Source organism: Macaca fascicularis, chromosome 8 (genome assembly GCF_037993035.2).
Source record: "Macaca fascicularis isolate 582-1 chromosome 8, T2T-MFA8v1.1".
In the NCBI taxonomy this organism is placed as follows: domain Eukaryota; kingdom Metazoa; phylum Chordata; class Mammalia; order Primates; family Cercopithecidae; genus Macaca; species Macaca fascicularis.
The window spans coordinates 99552029-99575750 of NC_088382.1; the positions used below are offsets into that span (position 1 = coordinate 99552029).

Genomic DNA, 23722 nt, shown 5'->3' on the forward strand with positions numbered 1-23722 from the left:
TCTGCTTCTTGATATTACAAATACACGTACCTGGCCAGGCGCAGTGGCTCACGCCTGTAATCCCAGCACTTTGAGAAGCCGAAGTAGGCAGATCACAGGAGGCCACGAGTTCAAGACCAGTCTGGCCCACATGGCAAAACCCTCTCTCCACTAAAAATACGAAAACAATTAGCCGAGTCTGGTGGTGCATGTCCGGAATCCCAGTTACTCAGGAGGCTGAGGCACAAGAATCACTTGAACTCACCAAGTAGAGGTTGCAGGGAGCTGAGATCATGACTCTGTCTCTGAGAGCAAGACTCTGTCAAAAAACAAACAAACAAACAAACAAAAAATCACCCGGCAAAACAAAAACAAATACACCTACCTATAAGGTAGAGTTCAACATGAAAGCTAAGGCCCAGGAAAGTTTGATAACTAATCTTCGAAAGATATGTAATTACTACGATTATTGGACATTTCAAAAATGCTGAGAACTGTGCTATCACTTGTTTTACATATATTAAGCCCTTTTAAACCCCCCTGAGGTAGGCATTATTATCACACAAAATGAGATAGTAATGAGAAGCCAGAAAGACAGCCAAGAAGTTAGTGTTCGTCCTCTACATAGCTGCACTGCACTGAGCACCCTACATTTCCCACCCATGGCAGCCTCTCTCCATTCAGTGGTGGATTCTTGACATATGAAATAAATTCTTCCCTAGCTTTTTGTTTCTTGAAAAATATTGCAAGAGATTTCTGTAAACTGACAAAGTCCCAGAAAAAGAAATGTAATAAATGCTAGATAATCTCTATGTTGAGTAACCTCAAGACCAAGAAGCTTGATTCCTCTACATCTGTACTGATAAGATGGCAAGGAGAGGGGAGAATGACAGCAGTGTTTCCTTTTCTTTTTGCTTCCTCCAATCAGATACAGCTGAATCTAGCAATCTTTGTCTGAGGTGCATACCAAGAAGTTGGGAAAGGTTTGGGATAGATCGCAGATGAGTCAGGAACGATTCTATCTCCTATTGCCAGGAAGAAATAGCTGAGCACAGGTGGGCAACCTGAGCCCCATGTAATTCTGTTATAGCTAAGAGGACCCAGAATGTCTGGGTCATCAGCTTATTGACTGCTACCTCTAATGCTAGAAGAAATGAGTGTTTTCTCTATGAAAAAAATTGTTGAAATGCATTTAAAATTTTAATGAAATTCTTCCCCACGCTACCCCCACCCAACTCCTCTTCCAAAGCAAAAGTACCCAAAATATATGGCTTTGTGATACCCTTAGTGTCTCAGTATTTTTATCATATGCCTCAGGCCAAAAGAAATACCTAATAGGCCAGGTGCTGTAGCTCACGCCTATAATCCCAGCCCTTTGGGAGGCCGAAGTGGGCAGATTACTTGAGGTTGGGAGTTTGAGACCAGCCTGCCAACATAGTGAGACCCGTCGCTACCAAAAATACAAAAATTAGCCGGGCCTGGGGGTGCATGCCTGTAATCCCAGCTACTTCACAGGCTGAGGCACAACAATGGCTTGAACCCAAGAGGTGTGGGTTGCAGTGAGTCAAGATCGCGCCACTGCACTCCAACCTAGATGACAGAGTGAGACTCTGTCTCAAAAAAAAAAAAAAAAAAAAAAAGAAAGAAAGAAAAAGAGAAAAGAAAAAAGAAATACCTAATAGGTAGGCTTATTAGGTAGTTAGGGCCAATTTAATTTGACAAATACATTCTTATGTTTTATCAATGTAATGGCCATTTGAAAAAAATCAGAAACATAAATAAAAGAAAAAATTATACTGTCATATTGCTCTTAAAGGGCCTCAATTACTTACTGAGGGGATGTGTGTGCTGGCTGGGGATTGGGCAACTTCTCAAAACTCAGACACCACCACCCTCAGTTTCTGGTTACACATGGATTTTTCTAAGAGTAACTACTTTTTATCAGCAACTGCTTTTATTTCAGCAACAACTGAAAATGCAACCTCGCAAAAATATTACAGGATGATTAGCATGATCTAATTTTAAAACTGAACTATTTTCAGCTTGGAATTTACAAATAACACTGTGATCCCCTGTGAGTTCATTGAGGGTGCTAAGGCACACAGTTTGGGATCTGTGCTGGGAAGTTAAGCTACTGAGGTTGAAGTCTTAGAAGAGTACATGAAGTAGAACTTCCCCATTTTCTCAGTATTTGTTCGTTTTCCCCGGGGAACACATGTTCTAGAGGAGAACACAAAAAGGAAGTAGCAGCCAGATGCTGAGATCCACCAGGTGCTGAGATTCCACCAGGTGCTGAGATTCCACCAGGTGCTGTTTTTAGTCTGATCCTTAGAGAACCATCCCTGCCAGGCTCTCAGACCCACCACTGCTTGCCAATATCTAGCATGGAGTGGTGATTTTTTCATCAGGCTATCTCTTTTTATTCATATAATCCTTTCATTAAAAAAACTCGATGTTGTAGAAAGAGAGCTAGATTTACAGATGATTGATTGGGGTCCTTTTTGTACCACGTCATAAGTAACCTTGGGCAGGTCACTTACTGTTTCCAAACTTTAGTTCTGAGGATAATCCCTTTCCATGTGCAATCCAACATTTTATTTTATTTTGTTTATTTATTTTTTGAGATGGAGTTTCACTCTGGTTGCCCAGGCTGGAGTGCAATGGCGCGATCTTAGCTCACCGCAACCTCCGCCTCCCGGGTTCAAGCGATTCTCCTGCCTCAGCCTCCTAAGTGGCTGGGATTACAGGCATGTGCCACCACACCTGGCTAGTTTTGTATTTTTAGTAGAGACGGGGTTTCTCCATGTTGGTCAGGCTGCTCTCGAACTCCCAACCTCAGGTGATCCACCCGCCTCGGCCTCCCAAAGTGTTGGGATTACAGACAGGAGCCACCGTGCCCGGTCGCAATCCAATATTTTAATTGTAACTATATAACACATTTGAATGAGGCAAAATATCTCTAACTCAATGTGTATAAGAATCATTTCAGGGCCATGGTTAAAACGCAGAAACCTAGGCTCAATTCTCAAATATTCTCATATAGCAGGTCAAGGATGGGACCCAGGAGTCTGCCCTTTTAACAAGCAGCCCCCACCCCACAGTGACGTAGACTCAGGGAGGCTAGGAGTTGAAAACATTAGTAAAAGGTATTGTTTATTTAAATAGTTGCATGTATATAATTTCATCTTCTCAACTAACCTTTTAAAGTAGTTGGACTGGCATTATTTTCATTTTACAGAAGAAGAAACTGAGATTGTAAAAGTAGGATGACGGTGGCAGCCCCGGATCTTACATGCAGGTAGGGCATTGGCATGGCAACCTGGCCAGAAAGCTGGAGAACTGGTTTTGCAGACACCATTGCATAGCAGATACACTATTTCACTCAGATTGGATGGAGCTTGAGGCTGCTGATGGCCTCTCCCAAGGTCCCACACCTCCCAAGGTCCTTGGCCCTATTCCATTAAGAGGTTTGCCCAACTTCTCTCAGTCACTGTGAGGCAGAGTTAGAACCAGAGCCAGAACTCCTAGTCTAGTTCTCTAACCATTACTACCACACATTGACACTACGTTTGTTTTTGGAAATACAATATCTGTCTGACTTTATGCTATCTTTTTAGTTAACACTCTGCCTTATTTACCCTTAGTAAATATAGAAAAGTAATGTATTCTTCAAAAGTAAGGTATTTAATCAAGGCTTAGGGAACTTTTTTCCTAAACGTTTACTTTGCCTACCCTAGAAGGGGTCACTAACCAATATTATCGTTATTAAAGTAATAGCATTAATAAAAGACCAACTTTTCTGATCTTTCACTCTGTGCCAGGTAGTATGCTAAACCCCTTTACAAATAGTATGTCTAATCCTTACATCAGCACAATCAGAAAAATGTCATAGCTTCATTTTAAAGATGAGGAACTGAGACTCAGCGAGACCAAATAACTTAAATTCACATGGCTTGCTAACATACATAGAGTCATCATTTAAAACCGGGTCTCTGGGATTCTAACTTCCTGATATTTCCTCTGTATCACTCCACCTCCTTGTGTTAGTAGATATTATTCTAATGATCAGAGCGACTGAACTTGTCTTATATATATATATATAACATACCTAATACGTAAATGTCTGTCCACTAAACTGCATATTCCCTGAGGACAGCATGTCTTACTCATTTTTGGATTTCGTGTACCTAACAAAGTGCCTGGCACATAGCAAATGCTCAATAAGTGTTTAATAAATTTAAAAAAATTTGAGTATACAGATATATCTAATATTTCAAACAAAGCGTACTTTAAGACATTTTTAGTTTTTCTCAATCAATACAACTTTTGACCAAATAAAAAAATCTCTGTCAAGCTACAGTTTTCACAAAATATAAAACTTTCTTTGTTTCCTAATAGCTGAGCTACAAGTAACTTTCTCACAGTTGGGGAAGGATCATGAGGTCACTCAGTCCACCCTGGAATGGAATGCCCACTTGTTGCTTGTTCAGGGAACTGATGATGCCAACAATTTTTTGTCTTTGGTATAATCAGACTCTGAAGTGGGTCCAGCCCACTCGGTACAGGCTGCCAATGCAGGCAGCATCACTTCCAGATAATTGCCCTCGGCTCTGCTGACTCGGAAAATCAACTCCCAGTCAGACAGGGGGCTCCTATTCAGATAGGACCAATGTTTCTTAACCTGTTTTTAGGGGTTGGGAGGTGCTGGAGGAGATGCATGAAACACTTTGAAATAAAAGTGGATTCATGTGAACCCTGAAGCCAATGTCAATGAACACCTAAAATAAGATTAAAAGTAAACTATTTTGCAAAACCAAGCATTTTCTTTTCCTACTTTTAAAATATTTTCTCCTGGAAACGATTTGAGTTGGGTAAAGTATAGCTTTCAGTGGCTTATTTAATAGATGGAGAGACATCAGAGTGATTTCTGACACTCCTTATGACCCAAAATATTATTCAGCAGCAGCTTGTCCTGGATATTTGTTCATTCTATTGTTGGCATTGGCACATCTGGGGAAGTTCATATTTCCATCGAAGAAAAATACAGATTAAAAGAAAACTACATAGTAAAATTTTATTTCCACTGAGTGAGCTTGACAAGCTATTACAACTTTCACTCCTAAGCTCAATGTATAAGATGTTAGTTATCTAGAGGTTATAAATCACTTCCTACACATTTAAAAGCAGCAATACATGCTGAGTTATGGCTATGAAGAATCTCCCTACAGCTGTTCCAAGAGTCAAGACAGTGCCCTGACCACCATGTTTACAAGCGTTTTTGACTTTGCAGTATCTGCAACTACAGATGGCACACACAAAGTATCCCCAAACACTTTTTGGCAAAACCAGTTTGGAAACCTTTATCTTACTCATGAGGCATGTTTCTGTTATGTAACACAGCACACTGTGAAGAATCACAAGGCCTGGAAGGACTGTACCCTCTCCGGAATTTCTAGATCAGAGGTGAAATAACAAAAGAATATGAACTGATAAGACTATAAAGAGAAAATGTTTTATCAAGTTGTAGTTGAGGGAAATTGTAGTGATCCACCCAAAGGCCTGTTATTTGCTCTGGTAAATATTATCATTTTACTGTTTTACAACTGAAGAAGCCAAGTTTGGGAGAATATAAGTAACTTTCCCAGTAGCACTGCTAGATAATATGACAAAGGTAAGATGACAAAGTCCAATGATCCCATATTCCAATACCACATGGATTCTAACATCCTTTCCTTAACTGAATATATGTGAAAAATACGATTGTTTAGTTATTTCAGATACTATGGGAGGCAACATTAGTGTGAATAATAGAGTGTAAATAAAAGAAACATTTTCTTAAACTTTGATATATGTTTCCATATCTGTGTTTGAATATGGATGTTGCTGAAATCCTGAAACTTCATAAAACTGCCTCATTCCCCAAAGTCAGGATAGAAATTTAGGTATTTTGATTTCAAAGAAAATCTCATATTTCTTTCCTTTTCAATGGCTTTTGGATTTGGAATTTCCAAGGCACAAAATGAGATTAATGTACTTATGGGGATAAAATAACTGATTGGAAATCAGAATTGTCTGAAACACATGGTTACTGTTTTGCAAAATATAATCTAGGGTTATACACAAGAAAGGTGATAATGTTAACAGAGAAGTTACTAGATCTGAGCTCGTGAAAATGTCATTGGAAAGTTAAAGACAAAATTTATTTTAGATAAGTCTGTATTGTTTATGCATTCACAGGACTAAGTAGGTGATACTTTAGTAACATGCCTTGCTATTTCTAAATCATGGAGAGACAGAGAATGCTTGGAACTAAAAAGGAAGTTGAACTAATTAATCTGCAGTGATGTTTTCAGAATGAAATGTTATATTCTACATTTCGGAAAGAATTACACTTCGCAGCCAGCTAAAGATCTTGGAAAGGAATACAAATATTAAACATCCTGACAAATATGTTCCTATCTACAAGGTATTTAAATTCCTACAGCATATAACAATGGAAAATCTAGATAACTAAAACTGTATTACACGATATGGGGTTGTAGTTTTCATTAAATAATAATACAACATCAAAAATATTAAACTAACAATAAAAGTAGTATATACTTTTAGAAATTAAAAAAATTAAAAAGAAAATTTTAAAATTCAATATACTGGAAGGTAAAGAGCAAAAACAAATATCAAACCATGCCAAACACAGATAAAGATAACATGTTGATATGTTTTCTTCCTATCTTTTTTTCAACTGTAAGGCTTGGGCATTTTTTAATTCATATAATTGAAACCATGCAAATCTGTACACTTGTTTAGAATTCTGTGTGACTCTACCCCATCTTATTTAACCATTCTCCTATAGTCAGACATACAGAATATATTTATTTTCTTCAAATATAAGTAACATTGTTACTACAATTATATTGAAAAAAAGATTGTTTCTAAGAATCTTTTGTTGCTAGCAAAAGATGGTTGCTAGCAAGAAGATCAAACTATATGTCACTGAAAATTTTATTCAACATTACAAACTGTATTTCATTACTTCTATGATGAACTTTTTAAAATATTTTTAAATTTCTGAATCTGTAATGCAACATACAACCAACCCATGCTGTTAAATTTCACTTTTGGCTAGGCAGTAGTTTTCATTGCCTTTGTGTGTGTGAACTCAGTGGGTACACCTGGTAGCAACAACTGGATCACAGTACCCCTCCACATTTTGGTTCACAAACTCTAAAGGGGATCATTTGAAGAAGAAATAACAGTCTTGGCTATTCCCTGAGAAATTTCTATTGACATCCTTCTGGCAAGATCAGGAACACACATTTCAAAATTTACATACTGGGATTTAGCCACTCTCACTGAAAGAAAGACATAACATTTTATCCTTGATAGCACAGGAGACAAAATTATTTAGAGAAATGTGTACACAAACAACTCCAATAAAAGAGTAACACAGAGATCTGGATTCTGAATATAAAGTTGTTTGCTTATATTTTTTGTTTTATACATGCATTAGAAATATAAATAATAAAAATTCATGTCTAAAGAATTCTAAAATAACTAAGTATAAAACAAATATTATAAATAAGAAATTATTGTGTTAAAGTACCGGCAGCTTTAGTTCTTCCTTAGTGATAAATAAAGTTGCATCTTAAAATTGAAGGAGTTAAAAAAATATGACATTCTGACTACTGACTATTTAGGTGAAAGGCATTTGAAAAACAGCAGGTGCAAAAAGATCACTCTGAACTCTGTGCTGTTTCTTAAATGCAGAAGATGAAATTCCCACGTGAAGGATGCAACATCCTTATCCTCAAGGACAAGAAGTCAAGACCAAGAGAATTATATACAGACCTGTTAAAAGAATTCTTATCTTTGAAGCTCCCTACATAATTTAGTTGCGTCTTCACAATTATTCTTTGTCCAATTCAGTATGTAAGTAACTGACACTTAACTGGTTCTTTAGGTCTTCATGTCTTTATGAAGATGCCAGTGCAATATACACTTGTATTAAATAGATTTGTGTGCTTGTCTTCTATTGATGTATCTTATGTCGATTTAATTTTCAGACTCAGCCAGGATCCTAAGAGGATGGTGGTAGAGTTTTTCCATTTCTACGGTTTCTTGGAATAAAGATGGGAATCTAAAAGACAGGAATGCCTACTTAGGAGGCTGAGGTGGGAGGATCACTTAAGCTTGGGAGATCAAGACCAGTCTGGGCAACAAGGCAAGACCCCATCTCAAACAAGCAAACAAGACTGGGTTGCTCCACTTGCTCTGGAGCCTGAGGAGGTGATCCTGGGAGAACTGACAAAAGCTGGCAGAAGGCAGGAATTCTTAACAAAGTCAGTTATCCTGGGTCTCTGTCTATAGTGTCTGGTTGAGAGAGGAAGACAAAAAAATTTTCCTTATTCCTTCCTTTCCAAATTCAGATTGGCAGAAGAAAAATCAGTTCTTTGAATTGTGACCCTTTTGAATTTGGATCTGGCTACTCCTTGGTCATTGATCCACACTTTCAGGAATGGTCCTTGTTTTCCTTGTTTCTCTTTTGTATTATTTGTTATAAGGAGCAAATTCACAGTAAGATTCTCCTTTTATTTTATGTCTTGAGAGCTCAGCTTTGTGACTAGTGAAAATATTATCTCTGCTCTCTGCCAGGCATTGGGGGTGCAAGTTGTTAAGCTTGCATCAGGCGGCTCAGCTAGCCCACTGGCTAGGTGTCAGAAATACAAAGTGTCTCTTAGTGTGACTGACCATGCCGTCTCTCAGGAGAATTTGTCTTAATTGTCTCAACCTTCCATGCCTTGTTAACAATGGAGGGCTTGGCTTTCTCAGGCTATTTTTAGGAGTAACTTTGGATCTTGAGGTGGACTGCATCTTTTGCACCCTCTTTGGAACACATTCTTGCATTTAAGATGAAAAGACTTCCTGATTTTAAGCCATAAAAAAAGCTTAATAGTTTTTAGTCAAAATTAAAGTAGGTATAATTATTTAGTAGATTTGCTTTTTTTTTTTAACTGAAAGTATTTTTATGGATAGCTCTCATTCTACAAACAAAGAAAAATACCACCAAAACTGTCCTATTGTTACCTATGGGAAGATATGTTTTAAAGCAAGAAAATAAGTGCTTCAATAAAGTATTATCTCAGGACAAATAAAAACTAACCTAAATGTTCTTTAAGGTCATGAGATCTGAGATAATCCCTGGTTTAAAAAAAAAGCTAGTTTAAGGTTAGTGGTTTAATTAAAGCAGGCATACCTTCAGAACTGTCAACATTAAATATAATGCATACAACTTATTCTACCTGGATTTACTAGTAAAAAATCTTACATATGTATGATTGTAAAATTATAAATTCAATATAAGAATAAAATGTACAATAAAAGTAAATTACCTAATGTATGTCGAGCATGACAGTAAAACAGAAAAAGGAAAGGCTGAATGTTTAACTTCGTAGGTGCTTTACTTCAATAGTGTTTAATACTTGCCTAATATATATAGATAAGGATAAAAACAGTCAGTAAAACAGTAAGTTAATGATGATATGTAATGTCTCATGAAGTGTTCACAAACAATTCAAGTATAATTGTTAAAGTAAATTAATAAATGTAAATGTAAATAGAACAGTTTATAAATAAACTTTTCAACACTGATATGTTTTATAAGCCATGTCTACCTAAACATAGTTTCCAGAATCTTTTCAGTGACTTAAAACCTTAAGTTATATTAACTGAAATGATGGATATTCATGGAATGTCTAGATCATTTCCAAATAAAATACTCAAACATTAATTGCTGAAAATAAGTTTGTCTATGTTTGACTTATTGTTACAGAGGAACAAAAAATATTTGGGTCTATTAATAAACATATCCTGTGCCACATTGACAAACTGTGCTGTAAGACAGCATTTATTTCCATAAATTAAGAAATAATATATTCACTGATTTATGAAAGACAATGCTTGCTTCCGAGTTCTCACTAGAAACTAAAGTCACTAGGAGTTAAGAATCTAATTAATGTATATACTCAAAATTACTAGAAATAATAGGGGAAACAACTTTGTATACAAAGTACACAAGGAAAATAAGATATTTTTGGTAAGAAAAGTTATAAGATATAAAAGATATATTTTTGTTATGGAAAGAGTAATTTTGCTTTAGTTTAGAGGTATTTCAAAGGTTGTTTCAGAAAGAATCAATGAATAAAAGATAAAAACTGAAAGAATACAGAAAGTCAAAAAGAGAACAAAACAGGAAATCTTATATAATCAAGCTGAGTAAATTGAATGAATTTACTACAAGTTTTTTTAGAATAAGCCTTAATATAAGGCGTAAACTGATGTAAAACTAGAATTTGGTTTTCTCTGTTAAAAGAACAAAGTTTACTTGGAGATTAGTCTGACATTGATAAGAAAATTATAAAACCATTTTACCTTTTAAATAATTTGCCTACAAAACAAAGATTTTGTGTTTTTTCAAAATAATTTCTTGTGCTTCATGTTGTCTTTTATAAGGTCTCAACAATTTTAAAAAACTGAGCCCTCTCTGTTAAAGAAGTTAAGCTTTTCCCTACAACCTTTTTTAAGTTTCCATATTTGCCTTTAAAATCTTTTGTTACTCTGGTATGGTTTCACAGTTAATTGTGATCCTCTTTAATCAAGTGTTTAAACATTTTGACACTTTTGACAACTTTCTGAAATCAAATTTTTCTTTTCTTTTTTCTTTTGAGAGGGAGTCTCACTCTATTGCCCAGGCTGGAGTGCAGTGGCACAATCTCAGCTCACTGCAACCTCTGCTTCCAGGTTTAAGCGATTCTCCTGCCCCAGCCTCCCAAGTAGCTGAGATTACAGGTGTCCACCACCACACCCAACTAATTTTTGTATTTTAGTAGAGACGGGGTTTCACCATATTGGCCAGGGTAGTCTCGAACTCCTGACCTCAAGTGATCCACCTGCCTCAGCCTCCCAAAAGTGTTGGGATTACAAGCACGAGCCACTGCACCCGACCAGAAGTGTTCAAAATGGGATCCTGAAATGTCTCAAAAGCATTTATCCTCTCTCCTTCTAAAAAGAGAGATCCTAAACTAGGCTTATTTGGTATGCTAAATGTACATGATATGCATTGTTAAATAATAAATTATATTTAACCTTCTTTGAGCTATATTTGTTGTTATTAATATTACTATTTTCAAAATACTCACATTACTAGTTTCCTCTAATATTTGACTACAACTCTCCAAATTAATATTTCCAAATTTCTCCCATCCTTCTGACTTGAAATCACTAAAAAGTTAAAATTGCCCTTTTCCTAAGACCCTGAAAGCTGAAATGGACAACCTGATATAAACTTCAGAGAAATCATTCTACGAGATCATGTGTGAACAACTTTCATGCCTGCTGCTATACAGATCACTTAGAAAGTTCATCAGAACACCCAATGGCATTACCAGAGATATTCAGACTACAAACCAGGAAATTCATCATAATTGCCACTACTTGTCCTCACTCCTCGATCTAAAGATGCTTAGAGCCCAGCATTTAAACATCATCTCAACTTACTGCCCATTGGACTCAAAAATTGGGTTTACAACTTGCTCCAACTATTACACTTTTCCTTTTTTTCTCCCCCCCCAAAGAAATGCCTCCTATATAACACTTGTTTGCTCACATCATCTAGAGGCCTAACTTAGATGGGAGCCCACCTACAACACTGCCTCCTAAAATGAGATACAGCTGCTTAACTGGACTGAACTATTCTCATAACTAAGACTGATCCATTAAGATTTGGGACAATATACTTAGAATTGTTATCTTCTGCTTGCTCCAATTAATGTTCTTCTCTCCCTTTGCAGATATTTTGCTACTCACCTGATTTTTATCTTCACAGCTAGTGATTCAGCTTTTTAATAACTTCTAGGGAAGTTCCTGAGGGAGGAAAATGTAGTTAAAATACTGACTATTTAAGTTAAAGGCACTGGAAAAACAGTAGGTGTACTCTGATCTTTGTGCTGTTTCTTAAAAGCAACAGATGAGATTCCCATGTAAAAGATGCAACATCTTTATCCTCAAGTACAAAATCAAGAGCAAGAAGTTTACACATAACGTGATAAACTAACTCTTCTATCTCCCCAAATAATTTATGGTTTCTTCATAACTTACTATTCTTTAAGTGACTGTGTTTCTTCGGGTCTTTGTTTATGATACCTCCAGTGCCACCTAAAACTTGTACTAAATAATTTTGCATGCTTTTCTCCTATTGATCTGTCTTATGTCAATTTAATTCTTGGACTCAGCTGGGACCCTAAGAAGACGGAGGTGGAATTTTGCTGCCCCTACAAGATCAATGACGTTTTAGATCCAACAAAGCACAGTGTATTGCCAAATTACTCTTCAAAGGTGTTATATAAATTTACAAACCAGTGAAGTGTGATGGTGGCCAGTTAAAAATTTTTAAATTATATTAAAATATTTTAAAATTCTATATTACATATAGAATATATTAGGAAATGAAAATAGGGTAATATAAAATACAAAAACTTATTAAAGCATTCATATTATGAAAGATTACTTAAATATAAATTTACACACATCTTTCACCTTGTGCAAATTAGGTGCATAAGAAATATTTGTTGATGATAATGTGCTTCTTAATGCTATAGCAGCAGTGTTAAAGTATAATATTATTGAGGTAATAGTTAAACATGACATATTTTGACATTAAAATAGTCTGCCTTTTGGCCAGGTACGGTGGCTCATGCCTGTAATCCCAACACACTGGGAGGCCAAGCTGGGCAGATCATTTGAGGTCAGGTGTTTGAGACCAGTCTGACCAACATGGTGAAACCCTGTCTCTACTAAAAATACAAAAAGGTTAGCTAGGTGTGGTGGTACACGCCTGTAGTCCCAGCTACTCGGGAGGCTGAGGAAGGAGAATAGCTTGAACTCGGGAGGCAGAGGTTACGTGGGCCAAGATTGCGCCACTGCACTCCATCCTGGGCGACAGAGACTCCGTCTCAAAACAAAAACCAACCAACCAACAAACAAAAAACAGTCTGCCTTTTAAAAGGTATTTATAGTAAAGAAGAACTTACAACAGATTCACCCTCACGCCCTTCACAACTAATACGTCATAGTTTTTCTAAAACTGTGTTTCTTTAATTGTCAGAACAACAGCTGGATTTAAATTAAGATGAAGCAAGATCTGGAGGTTCTAGAGAATATAATAATAAAAATATAGAATAAAATAATTTAAGCTTTCATTTATTAAGTATCTATAGAATCAGGCCAAATACACACATCGTATCAAATAAAAATTTCATGCAGTAGGTATTATTATCCCTAGTTAACAGAAGATGAAACTGAATCTCAGGCCAAGTATTTAGAGCGAAATCACAGTGGCAGTCAATGGCAGAGAGAATTCAAACTTAGGTCGCTCTAACTTTGAAGCATTTTATAGTTTATTTTAATCATTACATTCCCAATTTGTAACTAAATACTAACTCTCCTCTGTACCCAAGCAAAATTCTGATCTCCAAATTACAGACACAAGACCTAAAGAAAATACTTCCAATATGTAAGACAAATGATTCATATCCCTTATAAACAAATCGCTCCCACAGACAAGGCTAATGATAGTCACAGGTATGACCAGGCAAGTCTAGGAACATAAATACAAATTGCTAATAAATAGTTAAGTAAATATTTAAAACATTTTATCTTACTAGTGACTGGAGAATGGCAAATTGAAGTAAGATACCATTTTTATTTATGAGACAAAAATTCAAAACATCACAATGGAGGCCAGGATTTGTGAATTAGTACCTACAAAAATATGTATTACTATTTTTGGGACTATAAAACAGTACCTATTTTAAAAAGTCAAGATACAAATACCTTTTGGCCTATTGGGACTATTTCTTGGTATGTATCCTATAGAAATATTAACTCAAGTGGGCCAGGATGTATGTCTGACAATTTTTTTTTTTTGAGACGGAGTCTGGCTCTGTCGCCCAGGCTGGAGTGCAGTGGCACTATGTGGGCTCACTGCAAGCTCCGCCTCCCGGGTTCACGCCATTCTCCTGCCTCAGCCTCCCTAGGGCTGGGACTACAGGCACCCACCATCACGTGGTCCAGCTAATTTTTTGTATTTTTTAGTGGAGAGGGGGTTTCACCATGTTAGCCAGGATCGTCTCGATCTCCTGACCCCGTGATCTGCCTGCCTCGGCCTCCCAAAGTGCTGGGATTACAGGCGTGAGCCTCCGCGCCCGGTTTTTTTTGTTTGTTTTTTTTTGTTGTTGTTGTTTGTTTGTTTTTGAGACAAAGTCTTGTTCTGTCGCCAAGGCTGGGGTGCAGAGGCATGATCTTGGCTAACTGCAACCTCCACCTCCCCGGTACAAGCAATTCTTGTGCCTCCCGAGTAGCTGGGATTGCAGGCATATGACACAACACCCAGCTAATTTTTGTGTTTTTAGTAAAGTAGGGGTTTCGCCATGTTCACCAGGCTGGTCTGGAACTCCTGGCCTCAGAGGGGTGATCCACTTCTGTCGGCCTCCCAAAGTGCTGGGATTACAAGGTATGAGCCACTGTGCCCAGCCATATGTTCGAGAATATTCTTAACAGCAGTGTTGAAATTATAAAAGGACAAATTAAATCAGTTGGGGACAGATTAAATAAATTGTGGCACATTCATTAGAATATAATTCACACTTTTAAAATAATGAAGTAGATATACAAGTAGTGTAAGGATATCTGGATAAAAAAGCAAGTTGCAGAATAATGTGTTAGTTATGATACAGTATGGTTAAAAAAAAATGTATGTCTGTATTTTACAACAAAAGGTATAGCAGGATAGAAACTGAATTGTTAAAAATGGTCACATCTGGCTAGGTGTGGTGGCTGATGCTTGTAATCCTCGCACTTTGGGAGGCTGAGGCGGGATGATCACTTGAGCTCAGGAGTTCAGGACCAGCCTGGGCAACATGGTGAGACCCTGTCTTTATTTTTAAAATAAAACAAACAAACAAAAAAATTAAAGAAAAAGAAAAAAAAAGGTTACATCTAAGGAGGGAAAGTTGCAGGGAAAAGTAAAGAAACATCCTAATTTTGGTAAAATTTACTAATTTTCAACTATTATCATCATCATAAAAATATTTTTAAGTAAAAAAGATAAACTTTTATTATTTTATTTTTTATCGTACATTTTTTTGAGACAGGGTCTTGCTCTGTTACCCATGTTGGAATGCAGTGGCACTAACTCAGCTCACTGCAGGCTTGACCACCAGGGCTCAAGTGATATTCTTGCATCACCCTCATGAGTATCTAGGACTATAGGCAGATGCCACCGTGTCTCAATAATTTTCGCTTTTTTCGTGTGTGTGTGGAGACTGTATTTCTCCATGTTGCTCAGGCTGGTCTTGAACTCTTGGGCTCAAGCGACCGGCCTATCTCTCTCTCCCAAAGTGCTGGGGTTACAGGCGTAAGTCACCACACCCGGCCTGAGAGAAACATGTTTAAAAGTGAGAGAAGTACATTCCTAAACGTGTTGCATGGATAGAAATTGATTTGAGAAAAATCTCAAGGAGATCAAGTTAAGGAGACAGAGTTGCAAACCATTTAGTCCGACTGTCTCACAGTTAAAATTCCTCCAATTTGAAGATGCTATCTTCTGTTACCTGACTTTCTCATTGAAATTATTGGAGTGTAATTTATATATAATAAATTTCAATCAGTTTGAAGAGTACAATAAGTTTTTACAAATGACAGAAACACTACTATACATTTAGTTTTAAGGCTTCTGTATCACTCTTGCTAAGGATCTGATAACTCATTATTTCAGGCACATTTACACTTTAACAGAATTCTGTTCACATCCTTTAAACCAAAGGGATAAAACTCTTGTTAGGATTCTTCTACTGAAGCACTTTATGTCAGGACAAACTATCCATGTGCCATAGCCCAGGCCACTCATGAAAGCAAGATACAAATAAGTATCTGTGAGATCTCTAGGGTCTAGACGAGTACTCAGATTCCAGAAGATAAATTACCCACTGGAATTCCCATTCATTTCCTATTTGTTCCCAATTCACTTGCCCCTGTCAATTCTCTATGCCCCAGCTTCTCAGTTCAGTAGCCTCAGTTTGATAGTTCACTTTTTGCTCCCTTTGATTTTGGGTAACCTGTGAACCCTCCCCCTATTTGCTGTTTTCACCTTGGCTGGCTTCTACAGTATTTGCTCACTTCATTCACAGGTGCATCTTCTACCCCCACCTAGCCACTTGGAATAAACTGTCTAACCCCCAGCATGAACACTTAGAACTTAGCTCAATTTTTTAAGGATAAAAAATATTTAGGGACTTTTCCCTGTCAACTCACATCATACTGTGAAGAACTCTTCTGTGTTCATGGCTAAAGCTGATCCTCTGTTCTTCCTTTTACATCTTTTAATTTTGTATTTGGTTTGCTCTTAATACTAACTAGGCTCTTTGACCCAATCTCTAACTGAGCAATCTTTAAACTTAAATTCATATTTGGGGGTAGAGATATATTATTATTATCATTTCTTAAACAGGGTCTCACTCTGTTGCCTGGGCTGGAGTACAGTCGTGAGATCCTGGCTCAGTATAGCCTTGACCTCCCAGGCTCAAGCAATCCTCCAGCCTTAGCCTCTCAAGTAGCCAGGTGTGGTGTTTCACGCCTGTAGTTACCCAGTTAATTTTTTTGTATTTTTTGTAGACAGGGTGTTGCCATATTGGCTAGGCTGCTCTCGAACTTCTGGGCTCAAGTGTTCTGTCCGCCTCGGCCTCCCAAAGTGTAGGGATTGCAGATGTGAGCCATGGCACCTGGCCTAGGAAATGACATTATAAACATCTATTTCAGTTGACCTTTTTTCCCCAAGCAGCCTGCATTACTTTTGCAACTTATTGTATTATGAAAAATCACTTTAAGACAAGAAGAGTAAGATGGAAAGTCACAGCTATTTCAAGGGAATCATTTGCCAGATCTTGACTTCATCTTCATGTGAACTGTTTCCCAAGAGATCTTTACCATGGCTCATCTCCCTCATTACAAAAGAAAGGCAAATTTCTCAATCATCCTGAACTTTACTATAATGCTTCAAGTATAAACACCTCCAGCATACAAAACGAAAGGAAAATCTGAAGTAGTAAAGTTGGCATTGAGAAAGTGGATTATTCTAATGACAGGGTAACAATAATCTTTGCAAGTGAGGGGTTTTCCCATTCTTTTTTTTTGAAACAGAGTCTCGCTCTGTCACCCAGGCTGGAGTGCAGTGGCACAATCTCAGCTCAATGCAACTTCCACCTCCTGGGTTCAAGGGAGCACACCTGACTAATTTTTGTATTTTTAGTAGAGACGGGGTTTCATCATGTTGGCCAGGCTGGTCTCAAACACCTGACCTCAAGTGATCTGCCCACCTTAGCCTCCCAAGGTGCTGGGATTACAGGCATAAGCCACCATGCCCAGCTGGGTTTTCCAATTCTTTGCTTTCAGCAGAACTGGAGGAGGACATAATCTATTATGTCAGCTGACATATATTAAAAATAACTCTTTTTCCTTTTCTTAAAACTACATGTTAGAGTTGTGAGAAAAAAATAACTTAAGTCATTATGTGGGTTTTCTTTTTGAGGCATAACTTGGAAAGACTTCAAAATGACATAGCTACAGTAAAACTTTTTACATTTGCATCTACTTATTTGTGTAAGCACAGTTTCTCAGGATGTAAAATATGCATATTAAAAAGTAAGAATGGAATTTATGCTGAAACTTGTCTCATTCTAGCAGCTAGTAATATTCATCAAGGTAAAATTATCCTAATTTGAAATTTAAAAAAATAGATCCACCCATCTCCTTAAGGGTGAAATTCCAATAAAAATTTAGCTTTTGTTTCTAATAATTGCATACATTTTATATACTATACTTCTCTTATGTACCAATGTATTATTTCATTGAAAACTCAAGAAAGAAACTTTAACACTCAGAGCTTTAGGATCACAAAATGTCATTTTATAATTCAATTAATATGGATATTATTGTTACAGAAAAGTATGATAGGGTGATCAAAATAACATTTTCAAGCTTAAAAACTACATTAAGATAACAGTATAAAGGGAGAATAGAATGAAAATCTGAGCTCAAAGAGAAGGAATTATGTGGTAATTACGACTGTTAAAGGGGAAATTGTTCATTCATATAAAAACACTTTTATTATGGAAAATTTCAAACATATACAAAAATAGAGAATGATATAGTAAACCCCTACCACCTGGCTTTAACAATTACTAGTATTTTGCCAATATTATTTCATCTATTCCTCCTTTGTTTTTTTGGCTGAAGTTTTAAAGGCAAATTTTAGATATCTGTTTATAATAAATCATGTATTTGTAAAGCAAATTACGATAGGTATCAATTTAGTATTGTACTTTGAGTTAATTAGAAACATTACAAAAGAGTAATATTTTTTAAAGTCCTTTTTTTTTTGAGACAGGGTCTCACTCTGTTACCCAGGCTGGAGTGCAGTGGTGCCATTTTAGCTCATTGAAATCTCTGCCTCCTGGGTTCAAGTAATTCTCCCACCCTAGCCTCCTGAGTAGCTGGGACTACAGTGCGCCTGGCTAATTTTTTGTAGTTTTTATTGAGACGGGGTTTCACCATGTTGGCCAGGCTGGTGTCAAACTCCTGACCTCAGGTGATCCACCTGCCTTGACTCCCAAAGTGCTGGGATTACAGGCGTGAGCCACCACACCCAGCCTAATGTCAAGATTTTTAAATGTCAATATTTAAAATATATAATATACAAAATTTACAATATACAATAATTAGACTATTTTGTTGATTCTAAGAAGGACATTAGTTAAAAAGGATAAGCATGACACATTGCTCTTCTTAAATTATTTTGCTTTTAAAAATACATATTTTGTTTTGGACATAAGTATAAATTATAACAAGAGAAGAATATAATATTTTGCAGCTTTAGATGCCTTGTGACATCATTATAGTCTGTCCCTTCTTTACAATTCCAAAATACAAGAATTCTGAACACTAAATTTTTCGTAAATTTAGTGTATGCTTATTGGGCAGCAGAATCCACCAGAAATGATGTGAAGTTAATTCACTTAATGTGAATATATTTTTTATTGCAAATATATTCACTATGTTTGACTAGAGAGTGCTGCCTCAGACCCTGATGGAGTATTACATGCATGATGAAAGGTAGCATATGTTTTTTCAAATGTCTGAAACATTTTTAACATGTGACCTCAAGGGTTTCAGGTAAGATGTTCTCACTTGTAAGTGGGAGCTAAACTATGAGGATGCAACGGCATAAAAATGATATAATGGACTTTGGGAACTTTGGGGGAGGGCGGAAAGGGGATGAGGGACAAAAGACTACACATTGAGTACAGTGTACAATGCCTGGGTGAAGGTGCACCAAAATCTCAGAAATCACCATGAAAGAACTTATCCAGGTGACCAAAAACCACCTGTTCCCCCAAAACTATTGAATTTAAAAAAAATTTTGGCCGGTCATGGTGGCTCACATTTGTAATCCCAACACTCTGGGTGGCCGAGGTGGGCGGATCACAAAGTCAGGAGTTCGAGACCAGCCTGGCCAATATGGTGAAACTCCATCTCTACTAAAAATACAAAAATTAGCTGGGTGCGGTGGTGGGTGCCTGTAATCCCAGCTACTCGGAAAGCTGACAGAATTGTTTGATCCTGGAAGGCGGAGGTTGCAGTGAGTTGAGATCGTGCCACTGCACTCCAGCCTGGGCAACAGGGCAAGACTCTATCTCAAAAACAAAAAGCAAACAAACAAAATTTATTTTTTAAAGTTTCAGGTAACGGGTTGTGAACCTGTAGTCATATATTTAATTTAGCTGTAAAAAATTGACATGGTATATTTTCAAACCATTTATTGCATTATTTACTTTGCAGTTGGCAGTCTGCTCTCTGTTGAGTTAACGAAATGGAATATAGTATAAAGCAAATAAGCACCATATTCACATAGCCGAGGGCCACAGAAGCAGAAAGAACTATGCTTATAAGTAAAAATACTAGGATCTTTAAATGTAACTCAGCTAACACATGACAACTTTTTTTTTTTTTTTGGTATTAAACTTATTTTGTCTAAAATATAATCAAATGCTAAAAGCCTGTATTATTATTAGAACCATTTCCATCTAGAAATAGCAACTGATTGGTGAAATCACTAAAGAAACTCCATGCTGGAAATCTTAACCATTTGAGTTATTTCTTAAACTCCTCTTTGCTTCAAATACCTCATACTTCCCAAGCCCTACAGTCCCTCCTTCAAATAATATAAATGGGACCTTTATGGCTTAAGTAAACAATGAAACACACTTTGTCTTTTAGAAAAACGTTCTGCAGAAATTTTCCAAAATAGAAATAGTATGCCTTCTTCACATTTTGACTGTGGCAAATGTTCTATTTGTACAATCTAAAAAAAGTTTCAATTGTTCAGTGTTATATCTGACAATCTCCAAGAACCAAAACCATAGTGAGTGTCAAAAATAGGCTGGGCACAGTGGCCCACACCTGTAATCCCAGCACTTTGGGAGGCCAAGGCAGGGGGATCACCTGAGGTTAGGAGTTCAAGACCAGCCTGGCCAACATGGCGAAATCCCGTGTCTACTAAAAATACAAAAATTAGCCAGGTGTGGTGGCAGGCACCTGTAGTTCCATCTACTTGGGAGGCTGAGGTAGGAGAATTGTTGGAACCTAGGAGGCAGAGGTTGTTGCAGTGAGCCAAGATAGTGCCACTGCACTTCAGCCTGGGCAACAGGGCAAGATGTCATCTCAACAACAACAACAACAAAAAGTAATAAAATAAAATAAATAAAGCCACAGCAGTAAGCATGTGAATAACAAAAGAATCTTAAAATTTGTTAGGCCAGGCGTGATGGCTCACGCCTGCAATCCCAGCACTTTGGAAGGCTGAGGCGGGTGGATTGCTTGATTTCAGGAGTTTGAGACCAGCCTCGGCAACAGAGCAAAACCTCGTCTCTACTAAAAAAAGCTAGTTGTGGTGGTGCATGCCTGTGGTCTCAGCTACTCTGGAGGCTGAGGTTGGAGAACTGCTTGAGCCAGGTGAGGTCAAGCCTGCAGTGAGCAGTGATTGTGCCACTGCACTCCAGCCTGGGGGACAGAGTGAGCCTGTCTCCAAAATAAATAAATACATAAAAATAAAATAAAATTTGCTTAACAAAGAGCATAACACTAAAAAATAGCAAAAATTAAAGTATTATTTAAGCCAGCTTATTGGATTTATGCTTTTTCTTAGGTGTTCAAAAATCAATTCTAGTTCTTAATAAGAATTACCTAAGTTATGGAGTTGTATTTACTAAGATATCTAAAATTAAAATAACATCATCAGGATGCTAATCAAAAGTTGTAAATTCTAAGATCAGTGAAAAATGTGAACCATAAGGTTTTATACTTTCTTCTAGTCTGGCAGGAGGTTTGGTTATTATTTTATTATAATTCATGTCTAGTCTCAGAACTGTTGTGTTAACTGAATAGTCACAGGACTAGGAAGAAGGGAAGATACTTTTTCCCTCCTCTTTCTCTAGCCTAATATTCTGGCTAATTTTTAAGTGATTTTTCTATTAATCACATGCCTACTGCTGTGATTTTACTTTTCACTGGACTATACTGCCTCCAGCCCTACTTCAGAGTGATCACTCTATCCCCTTATCCTCACCATTTAACAATCTCTCCCCAACATTTGTCCCTCATCTGTAGCAGTGCAAGAACCATGGCAGTCAGAGGTACCAGGGTAGTTGCAGTAGCAGCCACCGATTTAAAATAAAAAGCAGTGGAGAAGCAGACCACAAACCAGCACCAAGTCAACCAACAGGCATAACCAAACTCCTCTTGACTGCTGTCTAATGTTCACTGTCCCTTGACCCCATCTTGTCCTTTTTTTTTTTTTTTTTTTTGAGACAGAGTCTCGCTCTGTCGCCCAGGCTGGAGTGCAGTGGCCGGATCTCAGCTCACTACAAGCTCCGCCTCCTGGGTTTACGCCATTCTCCTGCCTCAGCCTCCCGAGTAGCTGGGACTACAGGCGCCCGCCACCTCACCCGGCTGGTTTTTTGTACTTTTTTTTTTTTAGTAGAGACGGGGTTTCACCGGGTTAGCCAGGATGGTCTCGATCTCCTGACCTCGTGATCCGCCCGTCTCGGCCTCCCGAAGTGCTGGGATTACAGGCTTGAGCCACCGCGCCCGGCCGACCCCATCTTGTCCTAAAACATACACTCTGAAAAAGGCATGTAAAGAGTCAGCTCTGTGAGTTCCAACAGTAGTGAAAAGTAGTAACATAACATCATCATCAAGGAAGATATCGTAACTGCTAGATATTTATGCTTAAAACAGTATCTTGTAGCATTATACAGGTTCATATATATAAGATCATTTCCCATGCTCAACAATTTTCTAAGGCAGGTAAATCCGGGGAGGAAAAGTAGAGAAACTGAGATATGCAGTGATTTGTCCAAGTATACATGACTAGGTGCATATGGCACTGATGTTTTCAGAGTATAGTGGTTTAGAGTGTACTGGGGGTCCAGACTTTGAAGGTTGGAATCTTGACTTCACCATTTCTGAACTGTGTGATCTTGAGTAAGTGATTTAATCTCCTTATACTAGATTTTCACTGGGTTGTGTCAGGGATTAAATATATTAATATACGTAAAGCACTCTGGGATAGTGGTCAAGCAAAGTGTGTGCTTCTATTCACTTCCCAGGAAATAGCATTTTCTAATCCCTTGATTTGTTTAAGTAAAAAGAAAAGTCAACATTTTTGCTTCTGGCTTATACTGCTTGTCCAATCTTTAGATAAATAGCCAGGTAAGATTCTAAAAGAAGCAACTAGTCTGGGAGAAGCAACTATCCTAGGAAGGCACTAAATATAGAAGGTAAAAAAAGTAATCACTCACCAGTAATAAGCTCAGAAGGCAAAAATCCACCTGCTCTCAGAATGTAAATGAGAAGCCTGGTCGCTCTCTGAGCTGTTCAGGCTGCACCCTCTCATTCTGCATTAAGTAGTAATCCACCCATCCTTTAAAAACTACTGTTAACACTCTATTATCTGAAGGTAACTCAAGAATTAGATCCTCCTTGGCTTCGTTTATGTCCAATGATATACAAACATGATTTGTTATTATTAGGAATAAAATATATTTTATAATAAAAATATTTCCTTGGTGGTGTGAGGCTTACATGGATTAATATGTATAATGCTCTTAGAAGTGTTTGATGAGTATTCCAGAAGTGTTAATTATTAGTATGTGCCCTCTTCCTTATTTTCACCCACTGACCCCTGACAATCATGCCAGTCACACACTCAACCCTGCTTTTGGCTGTTTTCACTAAATTAACATAATACCTCTGGGACAACAATCTCAAGATGTAGTTCACTGTTCTAACTTCCACATTATCCGAGGTCTCATTAAAGGTTCATCTAGGGAAGAAGCCTGTGGGGCATTTGAGATATCTGGAAGTGGCTAGGTGTCCTTGCTGTAAACCCAGTCTGTGTCCTCGGGTAGAGCCCTCCCCCATTTCAGTGAGGAGCGGAGTCCTTGCTGAGGGCTTTAGGAATGGACTGTTGTGAGCTTTCCTTCTCACTCCCGTTCCCATCCAGCCCCTTGTGCTCCCATTACCAACCACGTTTCTAAATTTTCATTAGGATTGCTTTATTTCTGATGTAGCTTAG

At 37.5% G+C, this 23722-nt stretch overlaps 1 protein-coding gene across 1 annotated transcript in view; it reads right to left on the minus strand.

Annotated features, from left to right (window-relative positions):
- LOC141407494 (uncharacterized) overlaps nt 1–23722 on the minus strand; it is a 137135-nt gene that overhangs the window by 86563 nt on the left and 26850 nt on the right. Inside the window, exons 3-4 of the mRNA XM_073999929.1 lie at nt 245–298; nt 31–150 (exon numbers count right to left, since the gene is read on the minus strand). Of these exons, the coding sequence (XP_073856030.1) occupies nt 31–150; nt 245–298 (174 nt within the window). The remainder of the gene's footprint in view (nt 1–30; nt 151–244; nt 299–23722) is intronic.